Source organism: Mustela putorius, unplaced genomic scaffold (assembly GCF_011764305.1).
Source record: "Mustela putorius furo isolate JIRA1106 unplaced genomic scaffold, ASM1176430v1.1 tig00003976_pilon_pilon_pilon, whole genome shotgun sequence".
NCBI lineage: Eukaryota > Metazoa > Chordata > Mammalia > Carnivora > Mustelidae > Mustela > Mustela putorius.
In genome coordinates this window covers 3,604,985-3,617,752 of record NW_025422118.1, presented here as the reverse complement: position 1 = coordinate 3,617,752, position 12,768 = coordinate 3,604,985, and the positions used below count along the sequence as shown (strand labels likewise).

At 35.7% G+C, this 12,768-nt stretch overlaps 1 protein-coding gene across 4 annotated transcripts in view; it reads left to right on the top strand.

Moving 5' to 3' along the window:
* Window positions 1-12,768, top strand: part of ADAM2 (ADAM metallopeptidase domain 2) — a 155,508-nt gene that overhangs the window by 105,114 nt on the left and 37,626 nt on the right. For all 4 annotated transcript variants that reach the window (XR_001180466.2, XR_001180465.2, XM_013059256.2 and 1 more), the window contains exon 15: window positions 11,928-12,033. Coding sequence is in view for 2 of the 4 variants with exons in the window: in XM_013059256.2 (XP_012914710.1) it covers window positions 11,928-12,033 (106 nt within the window). In the remaining 2 variants the exon portion in view is untranslated. The remainder of the gene's footprint in view (window positions 1-11,927; window positions 12,034-12,768) is intronic.

The following is a 12,768-nucleotide window of genomic DNA, read 5'->3' as shown; positions in this document are numbered from 1 at the left end:
GTTCAGTGTCATTAATGTATTCATGTTACTTTACAAACATTACCATCATCCATCCCCAGAAATTTTTCAATTTTCCAAACTGAAACTCTATATTTATTAAAGTTGGCTTCACTGTCGATTTTCATGTAAAAATCTTTTTAAAATTTTGATCTATATTTTGTTTTGTTGCCTGGGCTTTTGGCATCATATCCAAGAAATAATCGCCAAATCCAATGTCAAAAAACATTTCCTCTATATTTTCTTCTAAGTATTGTATAGTTTTTAGTATTATGCCTAGAGAAGTTGAATAATTATGTTGTATAACTGCAAGTAATTTAACATTGTGTGTCAACTATACATACAAAAATATTTTAAAGTGTTTATTTAAATTCCAGCTACTTAACATACAGTGAAATATTAGTTTCAGGTGTACAATTTAGTGATTCGACACTTACATGTAACACCCAGTGCTTATCTAATCTCCCATCATTTTTAAAGAATAATTGTAGCTCTTACATTTGTATCTAATCCATTTTTGTTAATTTTAGAATATCATGTAGGTAAGCATTTCACTTCATTCTTTTGCATGTGTATATACAGCTTTCTTAACACCAATTGTTGAAAAGACTGTCTTTTCCAATTGAATGGTTTGGGTGCCTATCTCAAAAATTATTAGCATATATGGAAGGATTTACTTCTGGGGTCTCTATTAGTGTATAAATATCTGTCTTTGTGTTAATATGCAAATACACATTGTTTTGAATACTGTAGCTTTTGTGGTAAGGTTCGAAATCAGGAAGTATAAAACCTCTAAGTTTGTTATCCATTTTCAAGATTGTTTTTTGTATTTGAGGCACTTGAGATTCCATACAGATTTTAAGATGGACTTTTCTATTTCTGCAGAGACATGTTGGTATTTTGATATGGTTTGCTTTGGAACAGTAGGTCAGTTTGGGTGATATTGCCATCTTAAATAGTTTATCTTCCAAGCCATAAACATGGGATAACCTTCCACTTGTTGGTGTGTTTCCTTTAATTTTCTTTGGCAACATCTTGTGGGTTTCATTTTACAATTCTTTTCTAGTTAATTTTATTTGTAAGTATTTTTTCTTTTGATACATTGATAAATCAAATATTTTACTTAATTTCCTTTTGAGACTTTCCATTGCTGATGTATAAAAATACAAATGATTTTCACGTGTTAATTTTTTATCCTGAAACTTTGCTGAATTTATTAGTTGTGTGTGTCTATGTGTATATGTGTAAAATCCTTAGGGTTTTCTATCTATATGAAATCATGGGAACTGTGAAGAGAGATAATTTTACTTTTTCTGTTCCAATTTATGTGTTTGTTATTTCTTTTATTTGCTCTTGCTCTAGACTAGGACTTCTACTACATTAAATAAGTAACAAAATCTTACATCCTTGTGTTGCTCCTTGTTGGAGGAAAGGGTTTCAATTTTTCACCATTGAGTGTTGTGTTGTGTTTTTCATAGATGGTCTTTATTATATTGAATATTATATTTCTTTCTACTTCTAGTTGAAGTGTTTTTTATCATTAAAATGTATTGAATTTTTAATTTTTTTTTTGCATCAATTGGCATGATCATGTGTTTCCCGCCCCCCAGCCCACTTATCCTGCTATTTTGGTGTATAACATTGGCTTTTTTTGGTATATTGAATCATCCTTGTATTACAGGAAAATATCTCACTTGGTAAATGAAGTATAATGCTTTTGTTTTTTATTTTATAAAAAAAATTTAAAAGATTTTATTTATTATATAGAGAGAGCACAAACAGGGGGAGTTGGCAGAGGGTGAGGGAGAAGCAGGCTCTCTGACATAGGGCTCGGTCCCAGGACACTAGTATCATGACCTGAGTCAAAGACAGATGCTTAACTGACTGAGCCACCCAGGCACCCTGAAGTATAAGGCTTTTAATATGCTTTAAAATCCAGTTTACTAGCATTTTGTTGAGGTTTTTAAGTCACTCTCCATAAAGGGCATTAATCTTTGGGTTTTTAAAAAACACTTTTATTTAAATTTCAGTTAACACACAGTATAATATATTAGTTTCAGGTGCACAACATAGTGACTCAACATTTCCATGCAATAACCAGTGGTCATCACAAATGTGCTCCCTAATCCCCATCGCCTATTTAACCTGTCCACCTCCCCACATCCCCTCTGGGAGCCATCAGTTTGTTATCTATAGTTAAGAGTCTGCTTCTTTGCTTTCCTCTCTTCCCCCACGCCCACCATGTTCACTTGTTTTGTTTCTTAAATTCCACAGATTTTTTGAAGTTTTTATGTCTATATTTGTGAGAGATACTGTTTTAATTTTTTTTCTTTTTTGAAATGGCTTGAGTTGTTTTGATAAGTCATAGTGAATGATACAATTCATTATTCATATTTTGGGAAAGAATCTGTAATGTATCAGTTGTCTGAAAATTTTGCAGTATTTACCAATGAAGTCATCTGCATTCAGCCTTTTCATTGCAGGAGATTTCCTGATTAATAATTCAAATTCATCAGCTTTGTTGATTTTCTCAAAGAACAAAATTTTGGTTTCATTGATTTTCTGTCATTTGTTTTTTATGTTATTGTTTTCTGCTATAATTCCTATTATTTCTTTCCTTCTGCTTAGAATTCTTTGTTTAGTATCTTAAGATGGAATTCTAGGTTATAAATTTGAAATATTCTTTCCTATTTTCAACATCTACCGATATCAATTTCTAAATGCTGCTTTCAATGTTTCTCATAAATTTTTGTATGTCATGTTTTTATTCCTATTCATTTTGAAATATTTTCTAATTTCCCATGAGATTTGTTTCTTTGGTGCTATGGTTATTTAGGAGTGTGTTTTTAAATAAATTGTCATGTTTGTACATTCCCTAATGAACTTTTATTATTGATTTTTTTTAAATTTTTTATTTTTGATAAACATATATTTTTATCCCCAGGGGTACAGGTCTGTGAATCACCAGGTTTACACACTTCACAGCACTCACCAAATCACATACCCTCCCCAATGTCCATAATCCCACCCCCTTCTCCCAAACCCCCTGCCCCCGGCAACCCTCAGTTTGTTTTGTGAGATTAAGAGTCACTTATGGTTTGTCTCCCTCCCAATCCCATCTTGTTTCATTTATTCTTCTCCTACCCACTTAAGCCTCCATGTTCTATCACCACTTCCTCATATCAGGGAGATCATATGATAGTTGTCTTTCTCTGCTTGACTTATTTCGCTAAGCATGATACACTCTAGTTCCATCCACATTGTTGCAAATGGCAAGATTTCATTTCTTTTGATGGCTGCATAGTATTCCATTGTGTATATATACCACTTCTTCTTGATCCATTCATCTGTTGATGGACATCTAGGTTCTTTCCATAGTTTGGCTATTGTGGACATTGCTGCTATAAACATTTGGGTGCATGTGCCCCTTTGGATCACTACATTTGTATCTTTAGGGTAAATACCCAATAGTGCAATTGCTGGGTCATAGGGCAGTTCTATTTTCAACATTTTGAGGAACCTCCATGCTGTTTTCCAGAGTGGCTGCACCAGCTTGCATTCCCACCAACAGTGTAGGAGGGTTCCCCTTTCTCCGCATCCTCGCCAGCATCTGTCATTTCCTGACTTGTTGATTTTAGCCATTCTGACTGGTGTGAGGTGATATCTCATTGTGGTTTTGATTTGTATTTCCCTGATGCCGAGTGATATGGAGCACTTTTTCATGTGTCTGTTGGCCATCTGGATGTCTTCTTTGCAGAAATGTCTGTTCATGTCCTCTGCCCATTTCTTGATTGGATTATTTATTCTTTGGGTGTTGAGTTTGCTAAGTTCTTTATAGATTCTGGACACTAGTCCTTTATCTGATATGTCGTTTGCAAATATCTTCTCCCATTCTGTCAGTTGTCTTTTGATTTTGTTAACTGTTTCCTTTGCTGTGCAAAAGCTTTTGATCTTGATGAAATCCCAGTAGTTCATTTTTTCCCTTGCTTCCCTTGCCTTTTGCGTTGTTCCTAGGAAGATGTTGCTGCGGCAGAGGTCGAAGAGGTTGCTGCCCGTGTTCTCCTCAAGGATTTTGATGGATTCCTTTCGTACATTGAGGTCCTTCATCCATTTTGAGTCTATTTTTGTGTGTGGTGTAAGAGAATGGTCCAATTTAATTTTTCTGCATGTGGCTGTCCAATTTTCCAAGCACCATTTATTGAAAAGGCTGTCTTTTTTCCATTGGACATTCTTTCCTGCTTTGTCGAAGATTAGTTGACCATAGAGTTGAGGGTCTATTTCTGGGCTCTCTATTCTGTTCCATTGATCTATGTGTCTGTTTTTGTGCCAGTACCATGCTGTCTTGATGATGACAGCTTTGTAATAGAGCCCGAAGTCCGGAATTGTGATGCCACCAACGTTGGCTTTCTTTTTCAATATCCCTTTGGCTATTCGAGGTCTTTTCTGGTTCCATATAAATTTTAGCATTATTTGTTCCATTTCTTTGAAAAAGATGGATGGTACTTTGATAGGAATTGCATTAAATGTGTAGATTGCTTTAGGTAGCATAGACATTTTCACAATATTTATTCTTCCAATCCAGGAGCATGGAACATTTTTCCATTTCTTTGTGTCTTCCTCAATTTCTTTCATGAGTACTTTATAGTTTTCTGAGTATAGATTCTGTGTCTCTTTGGTTAGGTTTATTCCTAGGTATCTTATGGTTTTGGATGCAATTGTAAATGGGATTGACTCCTTAATATCTCTTTCTTCTGTCTTGCTGTTGGTGTAGAGAAATGCAACTGATTTCTGTGCATTGATTTTATATCCTGACACTTTACTGAATTCCTGTATAAGTTCTAGCAGTTTTGGAGTGGAGTCTTTTGGGTTTTCCACATATAGTATCATATCATCTGCGAAGAGTGATAATTTGACTTCTTCTTTGCCGATTTGGATGCCTTTAATTTCCTTTTGTTGTCTGATTGCTGAGGCTAGGGCCTCTATTACTATGTTGAATAGCAGTGGTGATAATGGACATCCCTGCCGTGTTCCTGACCTTAGCGGAAAAGCTTTCAGTTTTTCTCCATTGAGAATGATATTTGCGGTGGGTTTTTCATAGATGGCTTTGATGATATTGAGGTATGTGCCCTCTATCCCTACACTTTGAAGAGTTTTGATCAGGAAGGGATGTTGTACTTTGTCAAATGCTTTTTCAGCATCTATTGAGAGTATCATATGGTTCTTGTTCTTTCTTTTATTGATGTGTTGTATCACATTGACTGATTTGCGGATGTTGAACCAACCTTGCAGCCCTGGAATAAATCCCACTTGGTCGTGGTGAATAATCCTTTTAATGTACTGTTGAATCCTATTGGCTAGTATTTTGTTGAGTATTTTTGCATCTGTGTTCATCAAGGATATCGGTCTATAGCTCTCTTTTTTGGTGGGATCCTTGTCTGGTTTTGGGATCAAGGTGATGCTGGCCTCATAAAATGAGTTTGGAAGTTTTCCTTCCATTTCTATTTTTTGGAACAGTTTCAGGAGAATAGGAATTAGTTCTTCTTTAAATGTTTGGTAGAATTCCCCCGGGAAACCGTCTGGCCCTGGGCTTTTGTTTGTTTGGAGATTTTTAATGACTGTTTCAATCTCCTTACTGGTTATGGGTCTGTTCAGGCTTTCTATTTCTTCCTGGCTCAGTTGTGGTAGTTTATATGTTTCTAGGAATGCATCCATTTCTTCCAGATTGTCAAATCTATTGCCGTAGAGTTGCTCATAGTATGTTCTTATAATAGTTTGTATTTCTTTGGTGTTAGTTGTGATCTCTCCTCTTTCATTCATGATTTTATTTATTTGGGTCCTTTCTCTTTTCTTTTTGATAAGTCGGGCCAGGGGTTTATCAATTTTATTAATTCTTTCAAAGAACCAGCTCCTAGTTTCGTTGATTTGTTCTATTGTTTTTTTGGTTTCTATTTCATTGATTTCTGCTCTGATCTTTATGATTTCTCTTCTCCTGCTGGGCTTAGGGTTTCTTTCTTGTTCTTTCTCCAGCTCCTTTAGGTGTAGGGTTAGGTTGTGTACCTGAAACCTTTCTTGTTTCTTGAGAAAGGCTTGTACCGCTATATATTTTCCTCTCAGGACTGCCTTTGTTGTGTCCCACAGATTTTGAGCCGTTGTATTTTCATTATCATTTGTTTCCATGATTTTTTTCAATTCTTCTTTAATTTCCCGGTTGACCCATTCATTCTTTAGAAGGATACTGTTTAGTCTCCATGTATTTGGGTTCTTTCCAAACTTCCTTTTGTGGTTGAGTTCTAGCTTTAGAGCATTGTGGTCTGAAAATATGCAGGGAATGATCCCAATCTTTTGATACCGGTTGAGTCCTGATTTAGGACCGAGGATGTGATCTATTCTGGAGAATGTTCCATGTGCACTAGAGAAGAATGTGTATTCTGTTGCTTTGGGATGAAATATTCTGAATATATCTGTGATGTCCATCTGGTCCAGTATGTCGTTTAAGGCCTTTATTTCCTTGCTGATCTTTTGCTTGGATGACCTGTCCATTTCAGTGAGGGGAGTGTTAAAGTCCCCTACTATTATTGTATTATTGTTGATGTGTTTCTTTGATTTTGTTATTAATTGGTTTATATAGTTGGCTGCTCCCACATTGGGGGCATAGATATTTAAAATTGTTAAATCTTCTTGTTGGACAGACCCTTTGAGTATGATATAGTGTCCTTCCTCATCTCTTATTATAGTCTTTGGCTTAAAATCTAATTGATCTGATATAAGGATTGCCACTCCTGCTTTCTTCTGATGTCCATTAGCATGGTAAATTCTTTTCCACCCCCTCACTTTAAATCTGGAGGTGTCTTCGGGCTTAAAATGTGTTTCTTGGAGGCAACATATAGATGGGTTTTGTTTCTTTATCCATTCTGATACCCTGTGTCTTTTGACAGGGGCATTTAGCCCATTCACGTTCAGGGTAACTATTGAGAGATATGAATTTAGTGCCATTGTATTGCCTGTAAGGTGACTGTTACTGTATATGGTCTCTGTTCCTTTCTGATCTACCACTTGTAGGCTCTCTCTTTGCTTAGAGGACCCCTTTCAATATTTCCTGTAGAGCTGGTTTGGTATTTGCAAATTCTTTCAGTTGTTGTTTGTCCTGGAAGCTTTTAATCTCTCCTTCTATTTTCAATGATAGCCTAGCTGGATATAGTATTCTTGGCTGCATGTTTTTCTCATTTAGTGCTCTGAAAATATCATGCCAGCTCTTTCTGGCCTTCCAGGTCTCTGTGGATAAGTCAGCTGCCAATCTAATATTTTTACCATTGTATGTTACAGACTTCTTTTCCCGGGCTGCTTTCAGGATTTTCTCTTTGTCATTGAGACTTGTAAATTTTACTATTAGGTGACGGGGTGTGGGCCTATTCTTATTGATTTTGAGGGGCGTTCTCTGAACCTCCTGTATTTTGATGCTCGTTCCCTTTGCCATATTGGGGAAATTCTCCCCAATAATTCTCTCTAGTATACCTTCTGCTCCCCTCTCTCTTTCTTCTTCTTCTGGAATCCCAATTATTCTAATGTTGTTTCGTCTTATGGTGTCACTTATCTCTCGAATTCTCCCCTCGTGGTCCAGTAGCTGTTTGTCCCTCTTTTGCTCAGCTTCTTTATCCTCTGTCATTTGGTCTTCTATATCACTAATTCTTTCTTCTGCCTCATTTATCCTAGCAGTGAGAGCCTCCATTTTTGATTGCACCTCATTAATAGCTTTTTTGATTTCAACTTGGTTAGATTTTAGTTCTTTTATTTCTCCAGAAAGGGCTTTTATATCTCTCGAGAGGGTTTCTCTAATATCTTCCATGCCTTTTTCGAGCCTGGCTAGAACCTTGAGAATTGTCATTCTGAACTCTAGATCTGACATATTACCGATGTCTGTATTGATTAGGTCTCTAGCCTTCGGTACTGCCTCTTGTTCTTTTTTTTGTGTTGAATTTTTACGTCTTGTCATTTTGTCCAGATAAGACTAAATGAAGGGGCAAGTAAAATACTAAAAGGGTGGCAACAACCCCAGGAAAATATGCTTTAACCAAATTAGAAGAGATCCAAAATCGTGAGGGGGGAGAAAGGGGATAAAAAGAGGTTCAAAAAGGAAGAAAGAAAAAAAAAAAAAAGAAAAGAAAAGAATTTTTAAAAAAAGAATACACCTAAGAAAAATGTAAAAAAGAAAAAATATATATATTAGATAAACTAGTATAAAATCGTTAAAAAAGAAAAAGGTAACAGTTAAAAAAAATTTTACCCGAAGGCGAGAAAAAAAAAAATGAAAAAGAAAAAATTAAATTAACTGCAAGACTAAAAAAAATCACAGGAAAAAAGCCATGAGTTCCGTGCTTGGCTTTCTCCTCCTCTGGAATTCTGCTGCTCTCCTTGGTATTGAAACCGCACTCCTTGGTAGGTGAACTTGGTCTTGGCTGGATTTCTTGTTGATCTTCTGGGGGAGGGGCCTGTTGTAGTGATTCTCAAGTGTCTTTGCCCCAGGCAGAATTACACCGCCCTTACCTGGGGCCGGGTGAGTAATCCGCTCGGGTTTGCTTTCAGGAGCTTTTGTTCCCTGAGCGCTTTCCGTAGAGTTCCAGAGGACGGGAATACAAATGCTGGCCTCCTGTTCTCCGGCCCGGAGGAGCCGAGAGCCCAGGGCCGCACTCCTCAGTGCGCCCTCAGAGAACAGCGCCCAGTTACTCCCGTCTGCCTGACCTCCGGCCGCGCTCCGAGCTCACCGAGCCTGCGACCGGTTCAAGGTAACCCCGAGCTGTGAGCTTACTGTCGGCTCTGTCTCTGTAGCCGGCTTTCCCGTTCCAATACCCGCAAGCTCTGCGACACTCAGACACCCCCGATCCTTCTGTGACCCTGCGGGACCTGAGGCCACGCTGACCCCGCGTGGGCTTCGCCCCGGTTTAGCCTCTGGAGCGATGTCCCTCAGCGGAACAGACTTTTAAAAGTCCTGATTTTGTGCGCGGTTGCTCCGCCGCTTGCCGGGAGCCGGCCCCTCCCCCCGGGGTCTATCTTCCCATCGCTTTGGATTCACTTCTCCGCCGGTCCTACCTTTCAGAAAGTGGTTGTTTTTCTGTTTCCAGAATTGCTGTTTTTCTTCTCTTCGATCTGCCGATGGATTTTCAGGTGTTTGCAATCTTTAGATAAGGTATCTAGCTGATCTCCGGCTAGCTGAAGCAGTCTCAGCTTGCTACTTCTCCGCCATCTTGACTCCTCCCCCCTCCTTTATTATTGATTTTTAACTGAATTCCATAATATTCAGAGAACATAATTCATATGATTTCAGTTCTTTTCAATTTCTTTAACTGCCTTGGTCTCACATATGCATGGAGAAGAATATGTATCTTGCTTTTGTTGGATAGAATGTTTTACAGATTATGTTAGGTCTAGTTCATTTTTAGTGTTCTAATTTTTTATTTCCTTACTGATCTATTTGTTCTGTCCATTACTGAAAGTTGACAGAAATCTGGCTTTATTTTTGTTTATTCCTTCTGCCAGTTTTTATTTTGTAGATTTTGGAGCTTTTTTCTTAGGGGAAATGTTTAAACTAATATTTTCTTCACAGATTGATTCTCTTATCATTGTAAAAATTTTTTGGTTGTCTTTAGTAATTTTTTTTTGTTGTTGTTTAGTGCATTTTTGTGATGTTGGTATAGGCACTCCAGCTTTCTTTGTGTTATTGCTCTGGGTTTTATATTTCTTAGTGATTGTGGATCACTATGTCAGGGGTGACATCTGTGCCTCAGCCTCTTCTACCAAATTCTAAGAGGGTTTTTTCTCTTTTGCCCAGTGTGTACGAGTTGCTCAATTAGTTTTTAATGTTTTTGAGATGAAATTTTTCCATGTGGAGCTGAAGATCTGGTGTGCCCATGGAAGAGGTTGAGTTCAGAATCTTCCTACGCTGCCATCTTGAATTAGAAACCTTATCTCCATTAGCATTTTAAAGATGTTCCTCTGTTGTCATCTGGTTTCCAAATTTTCTAAAGAAAATCTGTCAAATTGTGTCTCTTTTTTCTGAACCATCAGGATTTTCCCTGTGGGTTTTTTTTTTTTTTTTAACCAATCTTCATACTATGTTTGGATGTGTGTGCTTAATTCTTCTTAATGTTTTGTGAGTTTCTTGGAATTCTGGTGTAAATACTATATTATTATATCGATTTTCTTAAAATTTTAATTTGTATTTAATTATCTCTCCACGAAATTAATTCAATATATTTATTTTTGATACTTGTCTTACATATTTATATCTTTGTAATTAATTTTCATATATATGTATCATTGTTCTCTTTCTCCACTATTTTAATGTAGGTAGATATCTTTATCTTATTTTTTTCTTGAATGATAAAGACACATTTCTAGTTAACTTTTTTCATTTTTTTCAATTTTTGCCTTTTTGAATGCCTGCTTTCATTCTAAAATGCTTTTTGCATGGATACTATTATTATCCATCTTTTTCTTCTGTTAAGTGTATGAAATGAGAGTGTAATCACTTTAATTATATCAGAAACTGATATGTATTATGCTTTGGTTAGAGTTTAAATAAAGTTCAGTCTGTCTAGTTCACTGTTGTTTCTATGGCATAACTCTTCCGGGTTTTCAACTGAGAGTTGTTACATTTCCTGAGACTCTTTCCCTTAGCAGATACATAACCACAACTCAGAAATGGCAGAAAAATCCACACTGCTTTATGGAAGTCATCTCCTTATATTTTATTTTATTTTTTTAACATTTTTATTTAAAATCAATTAATTAACATATAGTGTATTAGCAGTCTCAGAGGTAGAGTTTAGTGATTCATCAGTTGCATGTAACACCCAGTGCTCATTTTATCAAGTGCCCTCCTTAGTCCCCATCACCCACTTACCCCATTCCCCCATTGATCTCCCCTCCAGGAAGCCTCAGTTTGTTTCCTATAGTTAAGAATCTCTTATGGCTTAATCTCCTGTTCTTCACATGTTAGAAGCAGAAAAAAACTTTGAGGGGATAATAAACTATATGTTGAGACTCCTTGGATCATCAATTTTATTACTATAGCTATAAAGATCTTTCAACTTTGGCTTATTTTTATGTCTACCATCAATGGCCTGGTTCATTAGCTAAACATATAATTATGACTTCTCACACATAACTAGGTTTGCAAATGACCTCCGGGATAAAATGAAGCGCTTATTTTCAGTTCAAGAGACTGTAGGAGTTTCAGCTGAGATCCTGATGTATCTATTGTGATCCTCTTAGGTGTGCTGTTTTTCTTCAGCACCACAATGCAGTGGTTAAATCTTTCTATCAGAGATTTTTTGGATAATCTTTCAACTACAATAGAACTAATGGAAGTTATAAGAAATAAACTGCTCTTTAAGTAGGTTAGTTCTTCTGAGAATTGAACAAATCATGTACGTGGATTGGATAGTGAATATAAAAATTATGACTCCCCAAGATTTTTTGGTCTGAGGAAAATATGATGAAAAAATAAGATATTAATTTCATAGTTTGACTTGAAAAGGCATTTATGCAAAATAGGTTCTTGATCAATAAATCAATTTTTAGATCAATTTTTAGTTTCTTATACATTTATAGATATCTAGACTTACTAAAAATGAGCAAAATAAACTGCACACCATGGTTAAATTTAAGATATCTTTTTGGATAGTAGACAAGAGTGCTTTCAATTTATGAGACTGATGAGTTACCTACTGTACTAACGAGGCAACTTGCTTTCAAATTTTAAATATTTAATTGAAATGATTTTGTGTAATCTTAAATCTAATTTTGTTTTCAACATATTAAGGTCATATTTTCTATAATAAATTGTGAACAATTTCAGAATTTCAAATATACTAATAAATTAATTTAAATTAATATAAGCTTAATATGGCTAACCACACTCTTTTTTTTTTCAGAGTCAGAATTTGCTCCTGAAGAGTGTTATACTCATCTTAATTCTAAGGCTGATATATCTGGGAACTGTGGTTCAACTCCTTCAGGATACATACAGTGTAAAACTCAGTAAGCTTTAAGAAATTTAACTGAGAAATTCTATTTATTGCTTTAAATTAGAAAATAGCACAAGATAATTAAGCATATGGGTAGTCAGAATATTACTTGATCAAAAAGTGAGACAATAAATCATAAATGTCTTTAATGTAGAATATTTGTACTGCTCCTTCCCATATAGTCACTTATCCCTTATACCTTCCCACTTCGTGTTTGATTTATATTGGTGCACTGAAAACATTGGTTAAGTGGACGTAACCAATTAAAACTTAAAATTCTTATTTTGCATACTGTCACTTTAATTTTACAAAAGATGAGCATTCTTACAGTGATTAAATGGAAATGCATGAATTTTTACTATCCAGTAAGTAAAGCACTAGGTTTAAATCATGTGCTCTATAGCCATACATCTTTGTTTCAAATACTAATCCCACTGCTTACCTTCTTGTGTGATAATGTGCATCATTTTTCTGATATGTAAAATATGAATATTAATTCCACTAACACCATTGGGCTAATGCCAGTATGGAATTTAGATACTCTATTGAAAATATTTAGAGTGGGACTGACACCCAGTATGCACTGTAGGAGAGTTAATTATTAAATCTTATAATTAATATATATATATATATATTAGATCTAGAATGTTACTGTTTTTATAATATTTTATTTTGATATGATTTCAAAATTGGTTTGATAGTAAAAGTTCTGTAAAACACTTCCAGTTTGCATGAATAGTACAGATTC